At 37.6% G+C, this 19,798-nt stretch overlaps 1 protein-coding gene across 4 annotated transcripts in view; it reads left to right on the forward strand.

Moving 5' to 3' along the window:
- The window catches only part of MSH3 (mutS homolog 3), a 182,525-nt gene that overhangs the window by 72,299 nt on the left and 90,428 nt on the right, over positions 1–19,798 (forward strand). For all 4 annotated transcript variants that reach the window (XM_059916664.1, XM_059916665.1, XM_059916666.1 and 1 more), the window contains exon 13: positions 13,882–14,014. In XM_059916664.1, the coding sequence (XP_059772647.1) occupies positions 13,882–14,014 (133 nt within the window). The remainder of the gene's footprint in view (positions 1–13,881; positions 14,015–19,798) is intronic.

The raw sequence follows: 19,798 nt of genomic DNA on the forward strand, positions 1-19,798 counted from the left end.
TCTGTTTTGTTACATAAATTTGCTTGTTTTATTTTTTAAATTTCACATATAAGTGATAGAGTAGAATATTTGTCTTTCTCCTTCTGACTTATTTCACAAGCATAATACTCTCTAGGTCCATCCACATTCTTGCAAATGGCAGAATTTCATTCTTTTTTATGGCTGGATAATATTCCATTGTATAAATATACCACATCTTCTTTATCAGTTCATCTATTGATGGACATTTAGGTTGCTTCCATATCTTGGCTATTGTAAATAATGCTGCAATGAACATTGGGGTGTATGTATCTTTTTGAATTAGTGTTTTTGTTTTCTTCAGATATATACCCAGCAGGAGAGTCGCTGGATCATATGGTAGTTCTATTTTTAGTTTTTTGAGAAACCTCCATGCTCTTTACCAATTTACGGTCTCGCCAACAGTGTGTTAGGGTTCCCTTTTTCCATATCCTCTCCAACAATTGTTATTTGTAGACCTTTTGATGATAGCGATTTTGACAGGTGTGAGGTGATATCCCCTTGTATCACCGCAATATCAATATCCCCTTCTATCAAACGCAATGATTTGCGTTTCTCTGGTGATGAGCGATGTTGTGCATCTTTTCATGCGCCTGTTGGCCATCTGTATATCTTCTTTGGAAAAATGTCTGTTCAGGTCTTCTGCCCATTTTGGAATCCGGTTGTTTTTTTTTTTTGATATTGAGCTGTATGAGCTGTTTTTAATTAATTAATTAATTTATTTATGGCTGTGTTGGGTCTTCGTTTCTGTGCGAGGGCTTTCTCTAGTTGCGGCAAGTGGGGGCCACTCTTCATCGCGGTGCGCGGGCCTCTCATTATCGCGGCCTCTCTTGCTGTGGAGCACAGGCTCCAGACGCGCAGGCTCAGCAATTGTGGCTCACGGCCCCAGTTGCTCCGCGGCATGTGGGATCCTCCCAGACCAGGGCCCCAACCCATGTCCCCTGCATTGGCAGGCAGACTCTCAACCACTGCACCACCAGGGAAACCCTGAGCTGTTTTTATATTTTGGATATTAGCTCCTTATTGGTCATATCATTTGCAAATATTTTCTCCCATTCAGTAGGTTGTCTTCTCATTTTGTTGATGGTTTCCTTTGCTGTGCAAAAGCTTTTAGGTTTAATTAGGCACCATTTGTTTATTTTTGCTTTTATTTCTTTTGCCTTAGGAGACAGAGCCAAAACAATATTGCTACAATTTATGTCGAAGAGTGTTCTGCCTATGTCCTCTTTTAGGATTTTTATGGTTTCAGGCCTTTCATTTATGTCTTTAGTCCATTTTGAGTTTATTTTTGCGTATGGTGTGAGGAATGTTCTAATTTCATTGATTTACATATAACTGTTCAGTTTTCCCAGCACCACTTACTGAGGAAACTGTCTTTTGTCCACTGTACCTTCTTGCCTTCTTTGTCATAGATTAATTGACCATACGTGCATTAATTGACCATGGGCTCTCTATTCTGTTCCATGGATCTATGTATCTGCTTTCTGTGCCAATATCATACTGTTTTGATTACTGTGGCTTTGTAGTCTAGTCTGGTAAGTACTTATTGAATGGATAATGAAAAGAATGACTCATTAAAGTCCTAACCCAGACTCCTCCCTTGAGAAGTCCTCCTTCTTCTCCTTCCTCCTGCTATAGAAAGTTATCTCCTCTCAATTATGTCCTGTTTCTTACTACTCCACCCCAAACACACACATAGAATACACTGGCAGCTCATAGTACTTTGAATATAACAGATGATTAAGAAATTATGAACAAATGAATCCATTTGAAAATCTTAGGGTTCTCACTAGGCTTTGAAAATAAAGGCAAACCTATATAAGGGAAGTTTATTTTTCTAAGAAAAACTTCTTGATTTTAAAAGAACCTTAGAAGCAGTTTTCTTTCATGTGATTCCTTGTTTTAGTGCCACAGAATTGGTCCTGAGAAATCATTTCTTCTCTTTTAGTGGAATAATTGCTTGTTCAGGTATGAAAACATTGTACTTAACAGTGGAAGAAATGGTGTGGCGACATCTTGCATTCTTGTCAAACCCCTAGTGGAATTAGAATAGATAGAAGTTGATCAGAGAAAGTCATGTGACTTAGTAAGGAAGCCAGGCTGGGTGACAGGAAGGGGCTATCATCCACCTCAGGCATAGCTAGTTTTAAGTATCATGTAAAAAGGTCTAGCTCATAACTCTAAACACATCTGAGTCAGAATTTATTTGCTTAGAGATATTTGGGGTTAACGTGATTTTCATATGGCTCTTAAAGACCATACCTGTAGAATCTGAATTACATAATTGGTGATTTAGACAGTGTATTAGTTTACTATGGCCGCCGAAACAAAGTACCGCAAACTGGGTGGCTTAAATGGCATAAATTTGTCTCACAGTTCTGGAGGCTAGAAGTCCAAGATCAAAATGTCAGTGGGCCTGTGAGGGAGAATCTGTTCAGTGTCTCTCTCCTAGCTTCTGGTGGTTTGTTGGCAGTCTTTGGTGTTACTTGGCTTGGAGATGTGTTGTCTTTTATCTCTGCCTTTATGTTTACATAGTATTCTCCCTGTGTACATTTCTCTTCATGTGGCATTCTTTTAATAAGAATATAGTCAAATTGGATTAGGGGCCTACCCTATTCTAGTATGACCTCATCTTAACTAATTACATCTACAATAACCCTATTTCTAAGTAAGGTCATATTCTGAGGCACTGAGGTCTTCAACATATATTTTTTGGGGGACAGTTCAATCCATAACAGATAGGCTCAATTATTTCATATCTTTCCTCCTCTCGGCATGGGCAGATCAAATGTACACATCTCTGGAATGGAAACAAGTGTTTTGATTATTATTTAAATGTATCACACGTTTATTCAGTATCTGAAGTGAGGTTGTAAAAACAATGAATTTTGTAAATTGCAAACATTATGCAATTTTGCTCCTATAGTACAGTATTCTGAAAAATCTTTCATCTCCCTTACCTTTGAAAAACATTCTGGATTGTATCTGCCCAGGTGAAGGTATTTATGCAAATGTTAGATTGATTTTAGGGATGAAAAGGAAACATTTTTTTTTTTAAAAAGAAAGGGAAATGTTTTGGTAGAAAGGAGCAGACGTCCAAATCTAAGAGTTGAGGAAAGAAGAGTAGCCAAGGTGGGAAGAGGGAAGTGCTGAGGCTTGAGAGGTGAGGTCTGTTCCTCTGTAAACTAGTCTCTATGTGGGGGAAGCAGAAGATGAAAACTCAAGAGGATCATATGAGTGGAAAGAAAATGGCAGAAAGGGAAACCAGTGTCTAACTGTGCTGCATTTTTCATCTGTGTTATCTCTGTTCTTTCAACTATCCTCAGAGATGGTTACTGCTTCTATTTTATAGATGAGAAAAACTGACACTCAGGTTCATTAACCGAGATCATCCAGCAAAGCACATAGGGGCATGTCTGAAAGCACAGTTTTGGAGTTAATGAGACACTTGAGCTTGAGTTCTGATTCCCTCATTCAGTTGTGTCACTTGGGTCAAGTTATGAACTTTTGTACACCTCAGTTTCTTTACCTGTAAAATGGGAATTGCATTACCTACCCCATAGTGGTGGTGTGAGGACCAAATGAGATGGTACATATAAAGGATTACTGTGGTTCCTGGCATCAGTTGTGCAGTCAAGAAGAGAGCTGTGGGCTTTGTGATACCAAAAAATTGGAAGCAACCTAGTTATTAGTAGGGCAATGGAAAAATAGTTATCTGGTCATACATTAGAATATTATATAGCAGTTAAAATGAATGCCTCAAGTCTACATGTTTCAATGTGGATAAATCTCGTAAAAACAATGTTATAAAAGAATACATAGAGCACAATAACCATTTATCTGAATTTTGTAACACATTTGTGTTGTTTAGGGGTTCAGACATAAGTGGTAGAAATATAAAAAGAAGTAGAAGGGATATTTACTAACATCAGGAAAATGGTCACTTCTAGGAAGGGAGGAAAGGGAAAGAAATACAGCTGGGGTAGTGTTTTATGCGTGTTTGCAATGTTTTATTCTTAAAAAGTAAATAATATAGAGAATATAATACATACACACACACACACACACACACACACACACACACACACACATATGAATTTTTTAAATGGCACTGCTACCACCCCTTCACCACCATCCTAATCAGGTGAAAGTGAGATTCAAACCCAAGCCCATCTCTCTGGAAAGCCCATGTTAGACTTGAGAGCATCTGTTTTCCACCACATCTTGTTTTAGAAAGATGGGAAGACAGTCATAAGATGACCTGGCTGGGGGCTTCCAGTGGTGACGGGAAGGAGGCTGTGTGCTCACAATGTCAGTTGTCCAGTATCTGTCCTGGTCAGTTCTCCTGAATCTGGTACTTGCCTGTATTTTATCTTTTGCCCGTAGCTGTAGTCAGAATCGTGAGGAGAATTTTCAAGGACCACTGGTAAGGAGGTAGAGCCTTTGTGTGAGTCCCTTCTCAGAATGACGCAACCATTAGCATTTGAGCACTGTTATTGTATGTGGTTGGGCTTGGATCACAGCCTTTCTCTTTTATTTAATACTTTAACTTGACTAAGTCCTGGGAATTTAGGAAGCTCAACTTTCTGTTCTGATTGACCAAGTGCACATTAACACTTAGTAGTATAAAATAGTTATTTTAAACATTTATTTATTTTTGGCTGTGTTGGGTCTTCATTGCTGCTTGCAAGCTTTCTCTAGTTGTGGTGCATAAGCTTCTCACTGCGTTGGCTTCTTTTGCTGTGGAGCATGGACTCTGGGCGCACGGGCTTCAGTAGTTGTGGCACGCAGGCTCAGTAGTTGTGGCTCACAGGCTCTAGAGCGCAGGCTCAGTAGTTGTGGTGCATGGGCTTAGTTGCTCCGTGGCATGTGGGATCTTCCCGGACCAGGATCGAACCCATGTCCCTTGCATTGGCAGGCAGATTCTTAGCCATGGTGCTACCAGGGAAGTCCCAGATAGTTATTATTAATTTTGTATTATTTAGTGTCAATGACACAGTGTTCCTACTCTCAAGGAGTTTCTAATCTAATTTGGTCAAGGTGTAATCTAGTGAGGAGAAGGAGATGCAAGTGATGGAAACTCTTATACCTAAAATAAAATGCTTGCTACTCACTGTATAGCTCAATAACATAATTAGAACAAATGAAGAATACTTTTATAATTCAAATTAGATTTTTATAAAACTGCTTAAGAGAATTAAGCATGGTAAGTTTATTCTTGGCATTTAAATTACACAAATATTTAAGAAAAGTGAAAATTGTTGGTTTTAGGAAATAAGTCCTTGGCTAGATTTTTGTGTAATTTTCTAAAGTACATTTTAGTGATAGTTAATTTCTTGAATAATTAAATGACTTTTATTTTGGTAAACCCATATGTTTAGAGTATTAATATTTGTATGTCTAATTTATAGCCCTGGCCTAAATGACAAAGTAATAGAATATAATATATTTGCTCCACTTAACATTTAGTTTATGTTAGCAAAACTAAATGCCATTTTAACTCTCTGGAACTTCCTGAAATTAGCTACACGAGGAGGCCCTATTTATTCTTTGTGGTTTCCCATGTTCTATGAGCCTGCCAACAAATGTTCAACTGGTGACTCCACTCTTACTCAGCCCAGTGAGACACACTACTTCTCATAAATGGGAAGGAAGAGTGGTGGGTGAAGCATAACTGGGAGCTGTGACTGATTGGTGTTGACCCCATGCCTCTTTTCCTTTGCTCTGTGGATGCAAGTGAGAATGGGAAGGGGACTGCTGCCACCAAGAAAAAAGTGACCCTAAATGCCTCTTACCCAAATGTCTGCCCTGTTATTGCATATGGATTAACCAGCATCTTTTGCGATGCAGTCTATTCAGGAACCTTTAGCTGGTCTCTGCTTTGTTCTATAGTTGCCAAGTTTCCAAGAATTCTTAACCACAGGCCCACCTTCACTCAGGTTTGTTATTCTTTTTTTTTTTTTTTTTAATTTTACTTACTTACTTATTTATTTATTTATTTATTTTTGGCTGTGTTGGGTCTTCGTTTCTGCGCGAGGGCTTTCTCCAGCTGTGGCGAACGGGGCCCACTCTTCATCGCGGTGCGCGGGCCTCTCACTATCGCGGCCTCTCTTGTTGCGGAGCACAGGCTCCAGACGTGCAGGCTCAGTAGTTGTGGCTCACGGGCCCAGTTGCTCCGCGGCATGCGGGATCCTCCCAGACCAGGGCTCTAACCCATGTCCCCTGCATTGGCAGGCAGATTCTCAACCACTGCGCCACCAGGGAAGCCCCAGGTTTGTTATTCTAATTTGTTTTATCTCTGTGGTCTGGCAATTTCTAAGTTGTGAAATTTATTTAAAATTGTCCCATTGTGCGTTATGGTTCCTAGCGAAAGCAAACACAGGTCCTCCCTGAAGGGATACACTCTCATCTAGGCCTCCTAGAAATCTCAAAGAGCAAGTTCTGCTGTAAGCTCATAAACCATAATTACAAAAGACTTGGAGAAACAAGTAATCATGAGTTGAGTCAGCAGAAATTATAAACAGTAGACTTAGAATCCCAAGATCTTCAGATAAGGGGATTATAAAGATAAATATTGAACCACCAAGTTAAAAGAAACACAGAAGAGAATAAAAACATGAGCACAGAACAAAAATACCATCAAAAGAGATCAGGTTGATTTTTTTTTTTTTTAATAAAGTGGTTTTTTTTTTTTTTTTAAATGTAATATTTATTTATTTATTTATTTGACTGTGTTGGGTCTTCGTCTCTGTGCGAGGGCTTTCTCCAGTTGCGGCAAGCGGGGGCCACTCTTCATCGCGATGCACAGGCCTTTCACTGTCGCGGCCTCTCTTGTTGCGGGGCACAGGCTCCAGACGCACAGGCTCAGTAGTTGTGGCTCACGGGCCTAGTTGCTCCGCGGCATGTGGGATCTTCCCAGACCAGGGCTCGAATCCGTATCCACTGCATTGGCGGGCGGATTCTCAACCACTGCACCACCAGGGAAGCCCAGGTTGATTTTTTAAGAAGAGCTACATACAACTTTTAGAAATGGTGGGTGGGTTAGACCAGAATAGATGCAATATCTGAAATCCAAGATGATATCTGAAGAAATTACCTAGAGCGTAGCACAGAGAGACAGTGTGATCAGAGATAGAAGAGATTGAAAGACAAATCAAGTCTAACATAATCCTCATCAGATTTCCAGTAGAAGAAAATGAGAGAGAATAGGAAAAGAGAGACAATATTCAAAGAGATAGAAGATGAGAGTTTCTCATATTTCATGAAAGATGTGACTCCTTAGATTTAGAAAGCACAATTGAATCAAAGTGCAATTGAAAATAAACAAGAAATCCACATTTTGCTAAATCATGATGAAACTACACATGATACTGAATCAGAGGTAAAAATCCTATAGAGAGCAAGAGAGCAAAGAAAGATCACTTGTAAAGTAATGGAAATTATATAACTGATTTGATTTCTAATTTCTCTACCTGTTCTGTTCTTTGTCTGCTTTCTTTTGACAATGTCTTTTGAATTTATTGAGTATTTTTTATCATTCAGCCCCACACCCCACAAAGCTTGGTAGTTTGTATGTCTCTTCCTATTGTCTGTTGTTTCTATTGATTCTTACTCATCTCGTTTCTTTTTATGCTTGAATGCTGGGTATATTATTTAGAAATTTTATTTTTAAGACTAAAGTGAGAGAGCAGCACTATTTACAATAGCCAAGACATGGAAACAACCCAAGTGCCCATCATCAGACAATTGGCTTAAGAAGATGTGGTGTATATATATGCAATGGAATATTACTCAGCCATAAAAAAGAGTGAAATAATGCCATTTGCAGCAATATGATTGGACCTAGAGAATATTATACTTAGTGAAAGTCAGAGAAAGACAAATACTATATGGTATCACTTATATGTGGAATCTAAAGATAATACAAATGAATCTATATATAAAACAGAAACAGACTCACAGACACAGAAAACAAACTTATGTTTACCAAAGGGGAAGGGGAGGGAGGGAGGGAGGGACAAATTAGGAGTGTGAGATTAACAGATACAAACTACTATACATAAAAATAGATAAACTGTATAGCAAAGGGAATTATATTCAAAATCTTATAATAACTTATAATGGAATATAATCTGAAAAAAATGAATCACTCTGCTCTACATCTGAAACTAACACAATATGGTAAATCAACTATACGCCAATAAAAATAAATAAATAAATAACATGAGAGCTAAGATGAAGTTGTCTTTTCCCAAAGAAGATTTTCATTTGCTTCTGCCAGATTCTCAGTGATACTTCCAGTCTGGGACATCTTAATTCAAGTTCAATGCTTGACATGTTTCAGTTTATCCAAATGATGCTCACCTAGTCTACAAGTTTACCCTTACTGTGAGGCCAGCTCATTTTTACAGCAGATTCTTCTGGCATATCTTTTTAGTGCAAAAGTGGTTTTGACTGCTGGATTATTTCTTTGGGTTCTTGCTTTCTTCTACATTTTAGTATAGTTTTTCCTTATCATTTTGTTAGTCCTTTGATGCTTTCATGAACGTGTTTTATATTTTGTTTGGCTTTTTGAATTGTCCTCAGTGGGAGGGATGGTCTGAAAATACCCATTCCCATTATCATCAAAAACAGAAATCATAGTCATGCTCTTTTCAAAGACTCAGATTTGTGGCCTGAACCAATAATGGAAGGTAGCTGTCAGAAAATTGTTCTGTTTAATATTCTGAAAAGGGTGAATTGTCTCTTGGTAAAATGATGCCTCATTTGAACATGAGTAATAAAAATCCTTAAAAACTTGGGTGATTTACAATTTGCAACAAAGTAAATATTGAGAATAGCTCTTTAGAATGTAATTTCATAAATAAAATAAACTCTTTCTTTCATGATCTATAAGGGTTTGAGCGTGATATTTGCGGATGGCATCCCATTGCATCTCATTACCCAAGTTACTCCTTCTTCCTCCTCTCTCCCTCCCTCCTTTATCTAATCAGTCACAACTCCTGTTTGTTTTACCTCTTTAATATCTCTTGAAACTATGTGCTCTTTCCATTGCTATATCCTCTACTTGGGTTCACATCATCAATGTCACTCTGCTGGATTACTGAAACGGCCTTCTAACCAGTCTTCCTGCCATTGTTCTTATGTCCTTGTCAACATTAGCCATTGACTCCCCTTGCTCTCAGGGTAAAGTCATAGCTCCTGTGTGGCTTGCATTACTCACATGACCAGGTCCCTGCTTACCTTTCTAGCTCCTACTATCACACTTTCACTCTCCATCTTCTATTTTTGCAATTGGTGCTTTATAAGCACTCAGTAATTGTTCATTGAATGAATGAGTGAATAGTGTATGTGAAAGGCAAAGCTAGGTGGATTCAAATAATGATGGTTAGGCCCTAGGAGAAGGCCTATGATTCATGTTTCTACCAGAATGTTGTTTAGGTAGTTGGTTTAGCCGTATCCCATGAGTAATGTGTTAATGTCTGAATTTAATTTACTCATTTTATATCATCTGTCTTTAGAGCTAACCTTTCAGTAAAAAATCAGAACAAACAACAACAACAAAAAACCTCTTCTAAGTAGTTTATTTCTTTCCTCCCCAAATAACCTGTTGTTAGAATTATAGAGGCATCTCCACAAATAGCAACCAGCAGGTACAGACTGATCACATGTCCTTACTATGGCAGTAGCTATAGGTGATACACTGTGTTTCTGAGTGACAGCCACATACAACAGATATTAACGTCATCACTCAGTTCATTTTCAAACGTGAAGGACTCCAGCGACACATTTACTCGTTGGATCTTTGGTGGTAAAGAAGAATATTTGTCATCCCCAGGACCTCAAATTCATTGTTTTTTGTCATATGGAATGAAATGAAAGACTCAGGTGTCCTCTTTTCATTTGCTTAGAATGTATCATGTGGTAAGATCAATTGTAGAATACCATAGGGCATCTTGGAATAATATCTTTATCCTCATTTAATTGACAGTGCTATTTCCTGTTTTGTTGATCTCTGTCATTGACTGCACCAAAATAATTGTTTTCTGTTCCGGTGGTCTGACCTATTATTTTATTACGGTTATTTAGAAAGTCTTATACCTGCTAATTAAAGAACAGTTCTAAGATACACCATTTTATTTAAAAAACTTGATTAGAAGTCATTTTTTATTGATTTGCATTCTGATCTGCTTATAGGAGATAAAAGTGGAAGTATAGCTGCCCCAGTGATGAGAAATTCATGGTGGTAAACAGTGCCTCATACCCTCTCCCCGTCTCCCCCTCTCCCTGCCCGTGTTAGACATCTGTAGTTGGTTATGGCATTCTTTCTCAATGTACCTACTAACCAATCTTAGCACAGTACTTCAGGTCACTACTACCAGTCAGATGTAGCACTTGAGATGCCAGAACTAGCTTTCCTTGTGTAATCCTTTCCTGTTCACTTTGCACAAAACACCTTTTTGCATATCTATGCCTAAAGGCTTGTCTACACATAGTTATTTCCAAGCTTATGTTTTGGGTGCTGTTTCTCCCTTCCCTGAGCTGTTCTCTGTGATGCCTACCAAACAAATTTCATAACCAAATAAAGATCTCTGTAATAATAATGGTGGTAACAGCTAACATGTATTGAGTAGTTACTATGTACTAGGCACTGTGCTAAGTGCTTAATACGTATTATTTCATTGAATTCTTGTAACAACTCTATGAGTTAGGGACCATTATTATTTCCATTTTATAGATGGAGAAAATAGGGCAAGTCTAAATTACTGGTAAATGGAAGAGTCTGGATTTGAACTGAGGTCATTTACGTTTTCAGCCCAAATTCTTAACCTCTGAGCTGTTACCTCCCTAACAAGTGAAGGCTGGGTTAATGTGAAAGTGATTCATAGTGAACAGGCTTTTTTCTGGGCTGTCACAAGGCTAAAAAAAGCTACTACCTTTCTATTTTCCAAGAAAGTACTTTTTTAAAAGTCTTTTGGAAGACTTCATAAATATGATTTAGGTTTTTATTAGCCTCTTTTGCTTTTATCTTTCCATATTTCAGACAACCTTTATAATTTTTGAGGGAGTAGCTATCTGGCTGTCTTTTATACATTCACAGATGGCATTATTTTATCTGTCCTCATACCATCTGCAGCATCAACTTAGTCTATTTCAATTGGTGTCATCTTTCATTTGTGCAGGAGTGAGTTATTAAAATAAAACTTTATATTTGTATAGCATTTGGGGTAAACGTTGTGATAAAATAAATCAATGTTTTACCCTAACAATCTTATGCGAAGAAAATTTAATTTTTTATTTTTTCACCTCATCTTGATTTACTTTATATGTAGTCTTTGAAATTCAGTTGAATCAAATTCAACAGCTACTTATTGAGCACGTATCGTGATCTCAGAACTATGGGACTGAAGAAATGATCCCCATTCTCACCAAGCTTACTGTCTAGCGGTAAAGATAGTAGAGAAGTAAATACACTTGTAAGTTCCACTATGGAAAGAAAACAGAGGGTTGTATGGAAAAGGATGGCAAAGGATGAAATCTAGTCTAGTGAGTCTAGAAAGCCCTTTCAGAGGGAGGGTGAGAAGGAGTTTGCCAGAGTGGAAGCTGGTAGGCAGTAGGAAAGGGGAAAGGAGTCTTCAAGGCAGAGTGAGGAGCAGATGATAAAGCCCGGATGTCAGAGAACTTGGAGTGACCGAGATGTTGGGAGAAATTCAGTCCAGCTGGAACTTAGAGTGAAAGGAAGAGAGTGACAGGTGATCTGAGACGAGACTTGCGAGGTAAGCAGGGATCAGTTGTCTTATAGGTCAGTTAAGGATTCTGGATTTGAATCTAAGATTAATGGCAGGTCATTGATGAGCTTAAGGCAGAGGTATGGCATGAACAGGTTTGGGTTCTAGGAAGACCACTCGGGCTGCAGTGTGGAGAATGGATTGGAAAAAGGGACAGAAGCACATGGGGTGGCAAGTTAGGAGCCTGATTTGGTAGAACATTTCTCTTTGTGAGAAATGATTTTTACTTAGACTAGGGTAGTGGCAGTAGACATGGAAAGAACTGAATAGATTTAAGAGGCCATCCCATTGAGAATGGAAGAGTCAGCCTATGTGTCTACAAAGCTCTGGCTTGTTCTACTTTGTCATGCTAAACCTGTTCTACATAGCGGAGCCTGTTCTACATAGCGGAGGATAAGCCAGAGAAAAAATGGAACAAAAATGAGACCTGGGGACTTCCCTGGTAGTCCAGTGGTTAAGACTCTGGGCTCCCAATGCAGTGGGCCCGGGTTTGATCCCTGGTCAGGGAACTAAAGATCCCGCATGCTGCAACTAAGACCCGGTGCAGCCAAATAAATAAATATTTTTTTAAAAAATGAGACCTGAAGTTAGTATCTGTTTTGTGAACAGGCATGACTTCACAGGATAGTTATAAGGATAACAAAGATAAAAGCACTCAATTAATTGTGAAATACTCAATTTAATAGTTATCTAGGCAGGATTCTGATATAAGGTTTGCCCTTCACATGTGTATATGATATCAACAGAACTTTGATAGATGTGTATTCAACAGCTGATGGCCCCATTTCCCCCCAAATGTCAGTTCATTCTTTCATTTGCTTGCTTGTTTGTTCATTCATTGATCCAAAAAGTATTTACTAAAGGCCCGTTTTCTACTAGATATGTTTACTTATTTCAGTCTTTTCACATATGGCCATCATACCTAGTGTAGGCCTTTGACGTGTATAGGTGCTGGATGGGCCTTATCTCATTTAGGACACATTTAGTCAGGTTTCCATGTTGAGTTGACAGAGTCTCACCATTTCTCCCCAAATGGCCCATCACTTTGGGTGTAGCCATTCATAAAATCCTGCAGCCCTGGCCTCCCATGTCTCCTGATGTTTTTCCTCTGCACTTTCCTTTTTGTTTTTTTTTCGTGTGCTGTACGGCATGCGGGATCTTAGTTCCCTGACCAGGGATCGAAACCCGTGCCCCCTGCAGTGGAAGTGTGGAGTCTTAACCACTGGACCACCAGGGAAATCCCATCCTCTGCACTTTCTATTGCTGCTCCCAGTCTTTGCCCAGGCTCAGTGTGCCTAGTCCCATTTCAGTCAAACACTTGATCAATTCAACCACCACCACCAAGTATTCTCTCAAAAAAGTTGGTTAGGTGAATGAATTGCTTTTTGATTGAGATGGTCTGTCCTTTCAGTCAGAGTAGGAAATTCATTTGCCCACTGTAGACCCATTTTATTAGCCAGGTAATACAAACAATGGTAGCAAGTAAATTTTCAATCTCAGTGGTTTAAATACAATACAAGTTTATTTTTTGCTAATGAAACGTTCATTTGGTAGCAGATGTGGGAGTGGAGGGTTTTCTGCTCTACTCACACACCCATGCTGATGGAGTCAGCAGGGGAGGGGCTCACAGAATTGCCCTGGACTCAACATCCAGTTGGCAAAGGGGGAAAGAGTGAATGTGAAAGATCACAGGAGGTTTTATGGCCAGGGCTAAAAGTGGCATAATCATTCCTGCCCACATTTCACTGACTAGAACTTGGGTACACGGCCATACCTCACTGCAGGGGAGGCTGGGAAGTGTAGTCTGTGTGTTTGCTCTGGAGGAAGGAAAACTTAAGGAACCAGTCTCTGCTGACTAGTTAATGACTAGCCATCTAGTTAATGACTTTCCTTGTGTGGTACCTGCTCTTTGATTTCAATGATAAGGGGCAGAGAAGGGCCAGAGGTATGGAGGAAGAGTCTCCTTTGTTCTTTTCTGAGTGGCTGCTCTCACAGTGCTGGACATTAGAGTGGGAAATGTCTGCAGTCTGAGTTCCTAACATATCTGATAATTGCCATTACTCTGTTCTCACAGGGAGATAAATGCTCGACTTGATGCTGTATCTGAAGTTCTCCATTCAGAATCCAGTGTGTTTGGCCAGATAGAAAATCATCTACGTAAATTGCCTGACATCGAAAGAGGACTCTGTAGCATTTATCACAAAAAAGTAAGTGTGATAGAAATCAAATCTTTTAAAACTGATAATGTTCTTCAGCTTGAGGACACCAGGTGCTAATGGGAAACATCTCAGAGCTTTATTTTTATTTTATTTTGTAAAATCTTGCAGATAACATGAGAGAATCCTTAGAGATTTTAATTGCACAAACTGAGATTATTCCAATTTTTGCATTGTAAAAAGTAAAGTTTGCCCACTTTTGTTAACTATAGCAATACATAGAGGCCCTTCTGTTATAATACAGGATGTTCTCCTGTTTCAACCTCAAAGTATGGACCATCATAAAATAGGAAATTTACTTAGACCATCTACTTTTAGAAAGAGATGCCTTATTTCTTTTGACCTCAGAACAACTTCTTATTTGACTTAACCAAAGGAAAAATCTGCTAGTGAAATATTTGTGGTGGTATTAATATGCAGACAAGTTTGGATATTGAGGGTAGGTAAAAAGCATTACTTTGATTTTCATCACTTAAGCTTTACAGTTTAAGTCATAACAGTAACAAGTGAGGTTTGTTAGAGAAATAATTTGCTTTATCTTCAAAATATGCCTACAATTTAAAAAAATTATCAATTAGTTATATTTATAATTGTTAATAAACTTTTTATAGTGTCTTACCTACTGCAGAAGTCACTCACATACATTAGACTCTTTGTTCCTTGTAAAAAAAAACTTGGTGAGGTTAAGAAGGTTTAGCACCTTCTTACTGGTGGGAAATTATGTATATTGCTGTCTTTATATAATGCTACAACAGCTTGCATTACCTTGACTAAATGATGATGCTAGAAGAGGGTTAGTAACTTGTTACTAAGTGACAGAATTCATATTCAAATGAGGGTCCTTGATTGGGTTTTAGTGGCTTACATTTTTGGACATTACTATTTTTGATGTAGTAGCGGTTTTGAATACCATTGCATTTTTTTCCCTGGTCGTCCCTACGTAAGCAAATTTTATTTTTTGCCCAAATGTAAATAAACCCTTGCCAATTTAATAATTTTACTGTAGAACAATTTTTATGTGCCCAAACTTTAGTTGTGACCAATTTTTCATGAGTCTACTTTTTTTAGGCCTTTTCCCCCACAAAGTTTTACTAGAATAATAACTACTGCTTCCAAGAATACTTGCAGTGCCCAAGAGGCCTTACGTAACTGTTCCATATGCTTCGGCTACATTTGAAAAGAAAGAACAAGTTGAAATTGGGAAATACTAATCCCTAGGGAAAAGATGTGTGCATTGGTTATGGGGTTGGCGGCATCTGTTGTACCATTGCTTGGTGCACTGTGTTGTTGTTTTGCTGCCAATAGTAGAGGCTGCCCTGGTAGTTGAAAGTCTTATGGTTGACTCTTTTGAGGTTACAGAATGGATGTCAAACCATTTGTTATTTTGTTCTCGACCTTGACCCGGTGGCTGACAATCAGGGCTTATAACCGTTCATCAAGCAACAGATCTCCAAACACATTGCCTTCACTACTTGAAAGGGTTTACTGACAGATGTTAGAGGTTTTTGTTTTTCTCAAAAGAAAATAGGAGCAAAGCTGAAAAAATTATCAATTGCTAATCAGAAGAGCTGAATCAAAGTATCCATGGCATCAAAATGGGTGCTGTGATTTCTATTATGCCTTCCTGCTTCTCTTTAAACTGTACTTTAATATTTGCATTTCATAAAGTTTGTATACTTATAAAAGTTTTAAAACTTTGGTAAATATCAGAATCTAGTTCTTTTTTAAATTGAGGTATAATTGATAAACAACGTTATTTTAGTTTCAGGTTATCAATGTATAACATAAGGATTCGATGTATATATGTATGTGTATATATATATATATATATATATATATATATATATATATATATATATATATATATATATATATATATATATATATATATCGCAGAATGATCACCACAGTAAGTCTGGTTAACATCCTTTACCATGTGTAGTTATAAAGGTTTTTTTGTTTTCTCTTGATGAGAACTTTTAAGATCTACTCTTTTAGCAACTTACAAATACTTTTCGACCATCTTCATTCATTTTGCCCACACAACCACCCCCCCTGCAACCACTAATATGTGCTCTGTATCTATGAATTCGGGTTTTCTGTTTTTGTTTTTGTTTTTAGATTCCACATATGATGGAATATGATCCTTTTAAAAGTAACCAACAGGCAGAGTAGGAATGACTTTTTAGAGTTTCAAACTATACTGAAGGAACTTGTGACTCACTCAGAAGCTGTTCCTTGTTGCTGTTTTAGTGTTTACACAAGAATGTGCCTAAAGATTGATTTGAAAAGCGAAGATTAGAAATGATTTGGTAACAGACCAACTTTAGGAAGTCTGAATGCTTTAAAGCAAATTTTTATAGATTAGTTAGCTGGCTCTTGGAACATACCATCAAACACATGTCTGTTCTTTATCATTAGATTACTCTAAATAAGCTTCTGCTGTATGCACCAAATGGTGAGTGATATCCTGGGTACAGATTGTGCCAATTATGTGAAATTCAGAAAATGGTAAGGAACACGGTTTGGATGTTGTGGAAGTGGTAGGCCTAGGCCATCTGGCTGTGTGGAAAGTGTCGTGGACTAGGCACAAATAGGTATTTTTATGATGATAATAATAGAGGATACCAAGTGGGCCGACTCTTAAATAAAATAAGCATTTCTTTTGATAGTAAGACTTCAAATTTAAGTCTTAGAAAATAGTGGTAGTCATAGGAATTCATATTAACTGCTCAATAACTATTTTGTAAGAAAATGATACATAAGTGCTAAGGGTGGTGAATACATTTAAAGGATTATAGCACTTAGTAAATGTTGAAAGGAGAGTGTTTCCAGAATTTTGTAGGCGAGAATAGTTTCATAGCTAGACTGGTAGAAGCCCAAAGCCATGTTTTCAGTATGGAGCTTAGGCTGGGGTTCTTGCAGTACTGTGATGACCTGCCTCTGCACTTGGGCATGTGTTCTCAAACTCTTCCACAGAGAAGGTTGCTGCCAGAAATGGGGTTGAACATGAGAGACTCCAGGAGCAACTGTTTTACCCTTATCCTCAGCTTTCTTGCAGCTCCATTGAGTCATTTTGCTTAAGAAGTTTGGGAGCAACCTGCCATGGGCACTTAGGACTTGATTGCAAGCACTTCTGGTTTTCACCTTTCTTCTGTTGCTGACTTAAACTTTATGCCATACCTGAACGTGAACCATCAATCCCCTTTTTTGCTTATCAAATTACAATAATTACAAGACATTATTATTCAGAAATTCTATTGAAAATGTTAATTTTTGCTCTCTTATTAGAAGGTACTATTAAGTGACTCTAGGTCAATTCTAGGCTGTAAATTAATTCTAGGCTGCATATTTATACAAACAGTGCAGCTTCCTGTATGTATCTTTCCCAGCAAGCCATGGCCTTTCTGGAGAAAAGGTGCTTTATGATGCATTTTGAACTCAGCGTTTGTTCAGTCGGACCTAACTTCCTTTTTTTTTTTTTTTTTTGCATAATTTACTTCATTCCTTGTAGTTAATTATTATCTTTCTAAATATGTTCTTAGCATTCATCCATTTATATATATGTGTGTGTGTATATATATATATACTATTTATGTTGTGTACTTATCATTAACTCAAACTTACATTGTCCTATCATCTCCAGATATTTATTTTCATCAAATATTCTGTTAATTTCATTTTCTTGAGCCTTCCTACCTGATCCAACCTGGACTGGTTGCCCTGCTATACCTGTTGAATAACTATCTTCTTAGATTCCCTTTATTTCCCTTGAATGGAATCTTCTGTTTTCTGTATTCCATGACTTCCTCTTGGTTTATTCCTTCATTTTGGTAGAGTACGTTCTCTAGAAGCATCCTGAGAAAGGGCACTGGAAATAAGTTTGAAACATAGATGTCTGGAAATGTCTTTTTTCTTTTACTCTCACATTTGATGGTAGTTTGGTTGGGTATAAAAATTCTAAGCTATAAATTATTTTCCTTTAGAATTTTGTGTTACTTCATTGTCTTCTTCAATAGCTTCTACTATTATTGTTAAACAGTCTGAAGTCATACTGGTTCCTGATTCTTCGTGTGACTTTTTGTTGTTGTTGTTCTTTTTTTCTCTCCTTCTGGAAATGGAAGATTCTCTCTGTCTCCAGTGTTTTAAAATTTCGTGATGATTTGCCATGATTTGGTTCTGTTTTAATTCATTGTATTGGGCCTTTTCAAGCTGGCAACCAAGTTCTGGGAAATTTTTCTGAATTATTATTATTTAAAGTTTGGATGTACAATTCTAAATTCAAAATTATTATTTTTTTATTGAAGTATAGTTGATTTACAATGTGTTAATTTTTGCTGTACAACAAGGTGATTCAGATATGTGTGTGTATGTGTATATATATGTATGTATATATATATATACATATATATACACACATTCTTTTTTTAATATATTCTTTTCTGTTATGGTTTATCACAGGATATTGAATATAGTTCTCTGTGCTATACAGTAGGACCTGTTGTTTATCCATTCTATATATATAATAGCTTACATCTGCTAACCCCAACCCCCCACTCCACCCCTCCCCCAACCCCCTCCCTCTTGGCAACCACAAGTCTATTCTCTATGTCCATGAGTCTGTTTCTGTTTCATAGATAGGTTCATTTGTGTCATATTTTAGATTCCACATATAAGTGATAATCATATGGTATTTGTCTTTCTCTTTCTGACTTCCTTCACTTAGTATGATAATCTCTAAGTCCATCCATGTTGCTGCAAATGGCATTATTTCATTCTTTTTTTATGGCTGAGTAGTAGTCCACTGTATACATGTAACACATCTCTGAATTATTATTATTATTTTTTTTAAAATATTTACTTATGTATTTATTTATTCTAGCTGCGCCAGGTCTTAGTTTTTTTTAGAAATTCACGTTCTTTTATTTATTTATTTATTTATTTATGACTGTGTTGGGTCTTAGTTTCTGTGTGAGGGCTTTCTCTAGTTGTGGCAAGTGGGGACCACTCTTCATCGCGTTGCGCGGGCCTCTCACCATCGCGGCCTCTCTTGTTGCGGAGCACAGGCTCCAGACGCGCAGGCTCAGTAATTGTGGCTCACGGGCCCAATTGCTTCATGGCATGTGGGATCTTCCCAGACCAGGGCTCGAACCCGTGTCCCCTGCATTGGCAGGCGGATTCTCAACCACTGCGCCACCAGGGAAGCCCCTCTGAATTATTTTTTGATGATTTCTTTCTTTCTGCAGCTCTGTTATTTGAGTTGATTGAATCTTCTGGACTGATTATCAAACTTTCTTCTGTATTTCCATCTCTTTACACTTTTGCTTTACCTTCTTGGAAATTTTATCACATTGATCTTCTGCCTCTTTTGTTGCATTTTTCATTTCTACTCTGATAGTTTAAGTTCTACAAATTTTTGGTTGTTTTCTTGTTCTCTGAATGTTTCTTTTTTAAAAAAAATAACATGCCATTCTTACTTCATGATTCTCTGTTTATTTCAATACTCTTATTTCAATATTCTCTGTTTAACTGAGGATATCGTTAACATTTTTTTTTTAGAAGATTTCTTCTACCTGTATAGGCCCTATTTCTTCTAGTATTTGTTGGTCCATTGATTGTTTGTTTTAGTTTTTGCATTTCATGTTAGAATTTTTAATCTGTCTGATCATTTTTAAAGAGTGGGTAACTAAAGTACTGATAGCAAGGTCTGTGTAGTTGAATGTGGCTTACAAATTATGAGGTGAACTGTAGCGTGAATTCAATGGCCCACTTATT

The sequence above is a fragment of the Balaenoptera ricei genome, chromosome 3, assembly GCF_028023285.1.
Source record: "Balaenoptera ricei isolate mBalRic1 chromosome 3, mBalRic1.hap2, whole genome shotgun sequence".
NCBI classification, from domain to species: Eukaryota; Metazoa; Chordata; class Mammalia; order Artiodactyla; family Balaenopteridae; genus Balaenoptera; species Balaenoptera ricei.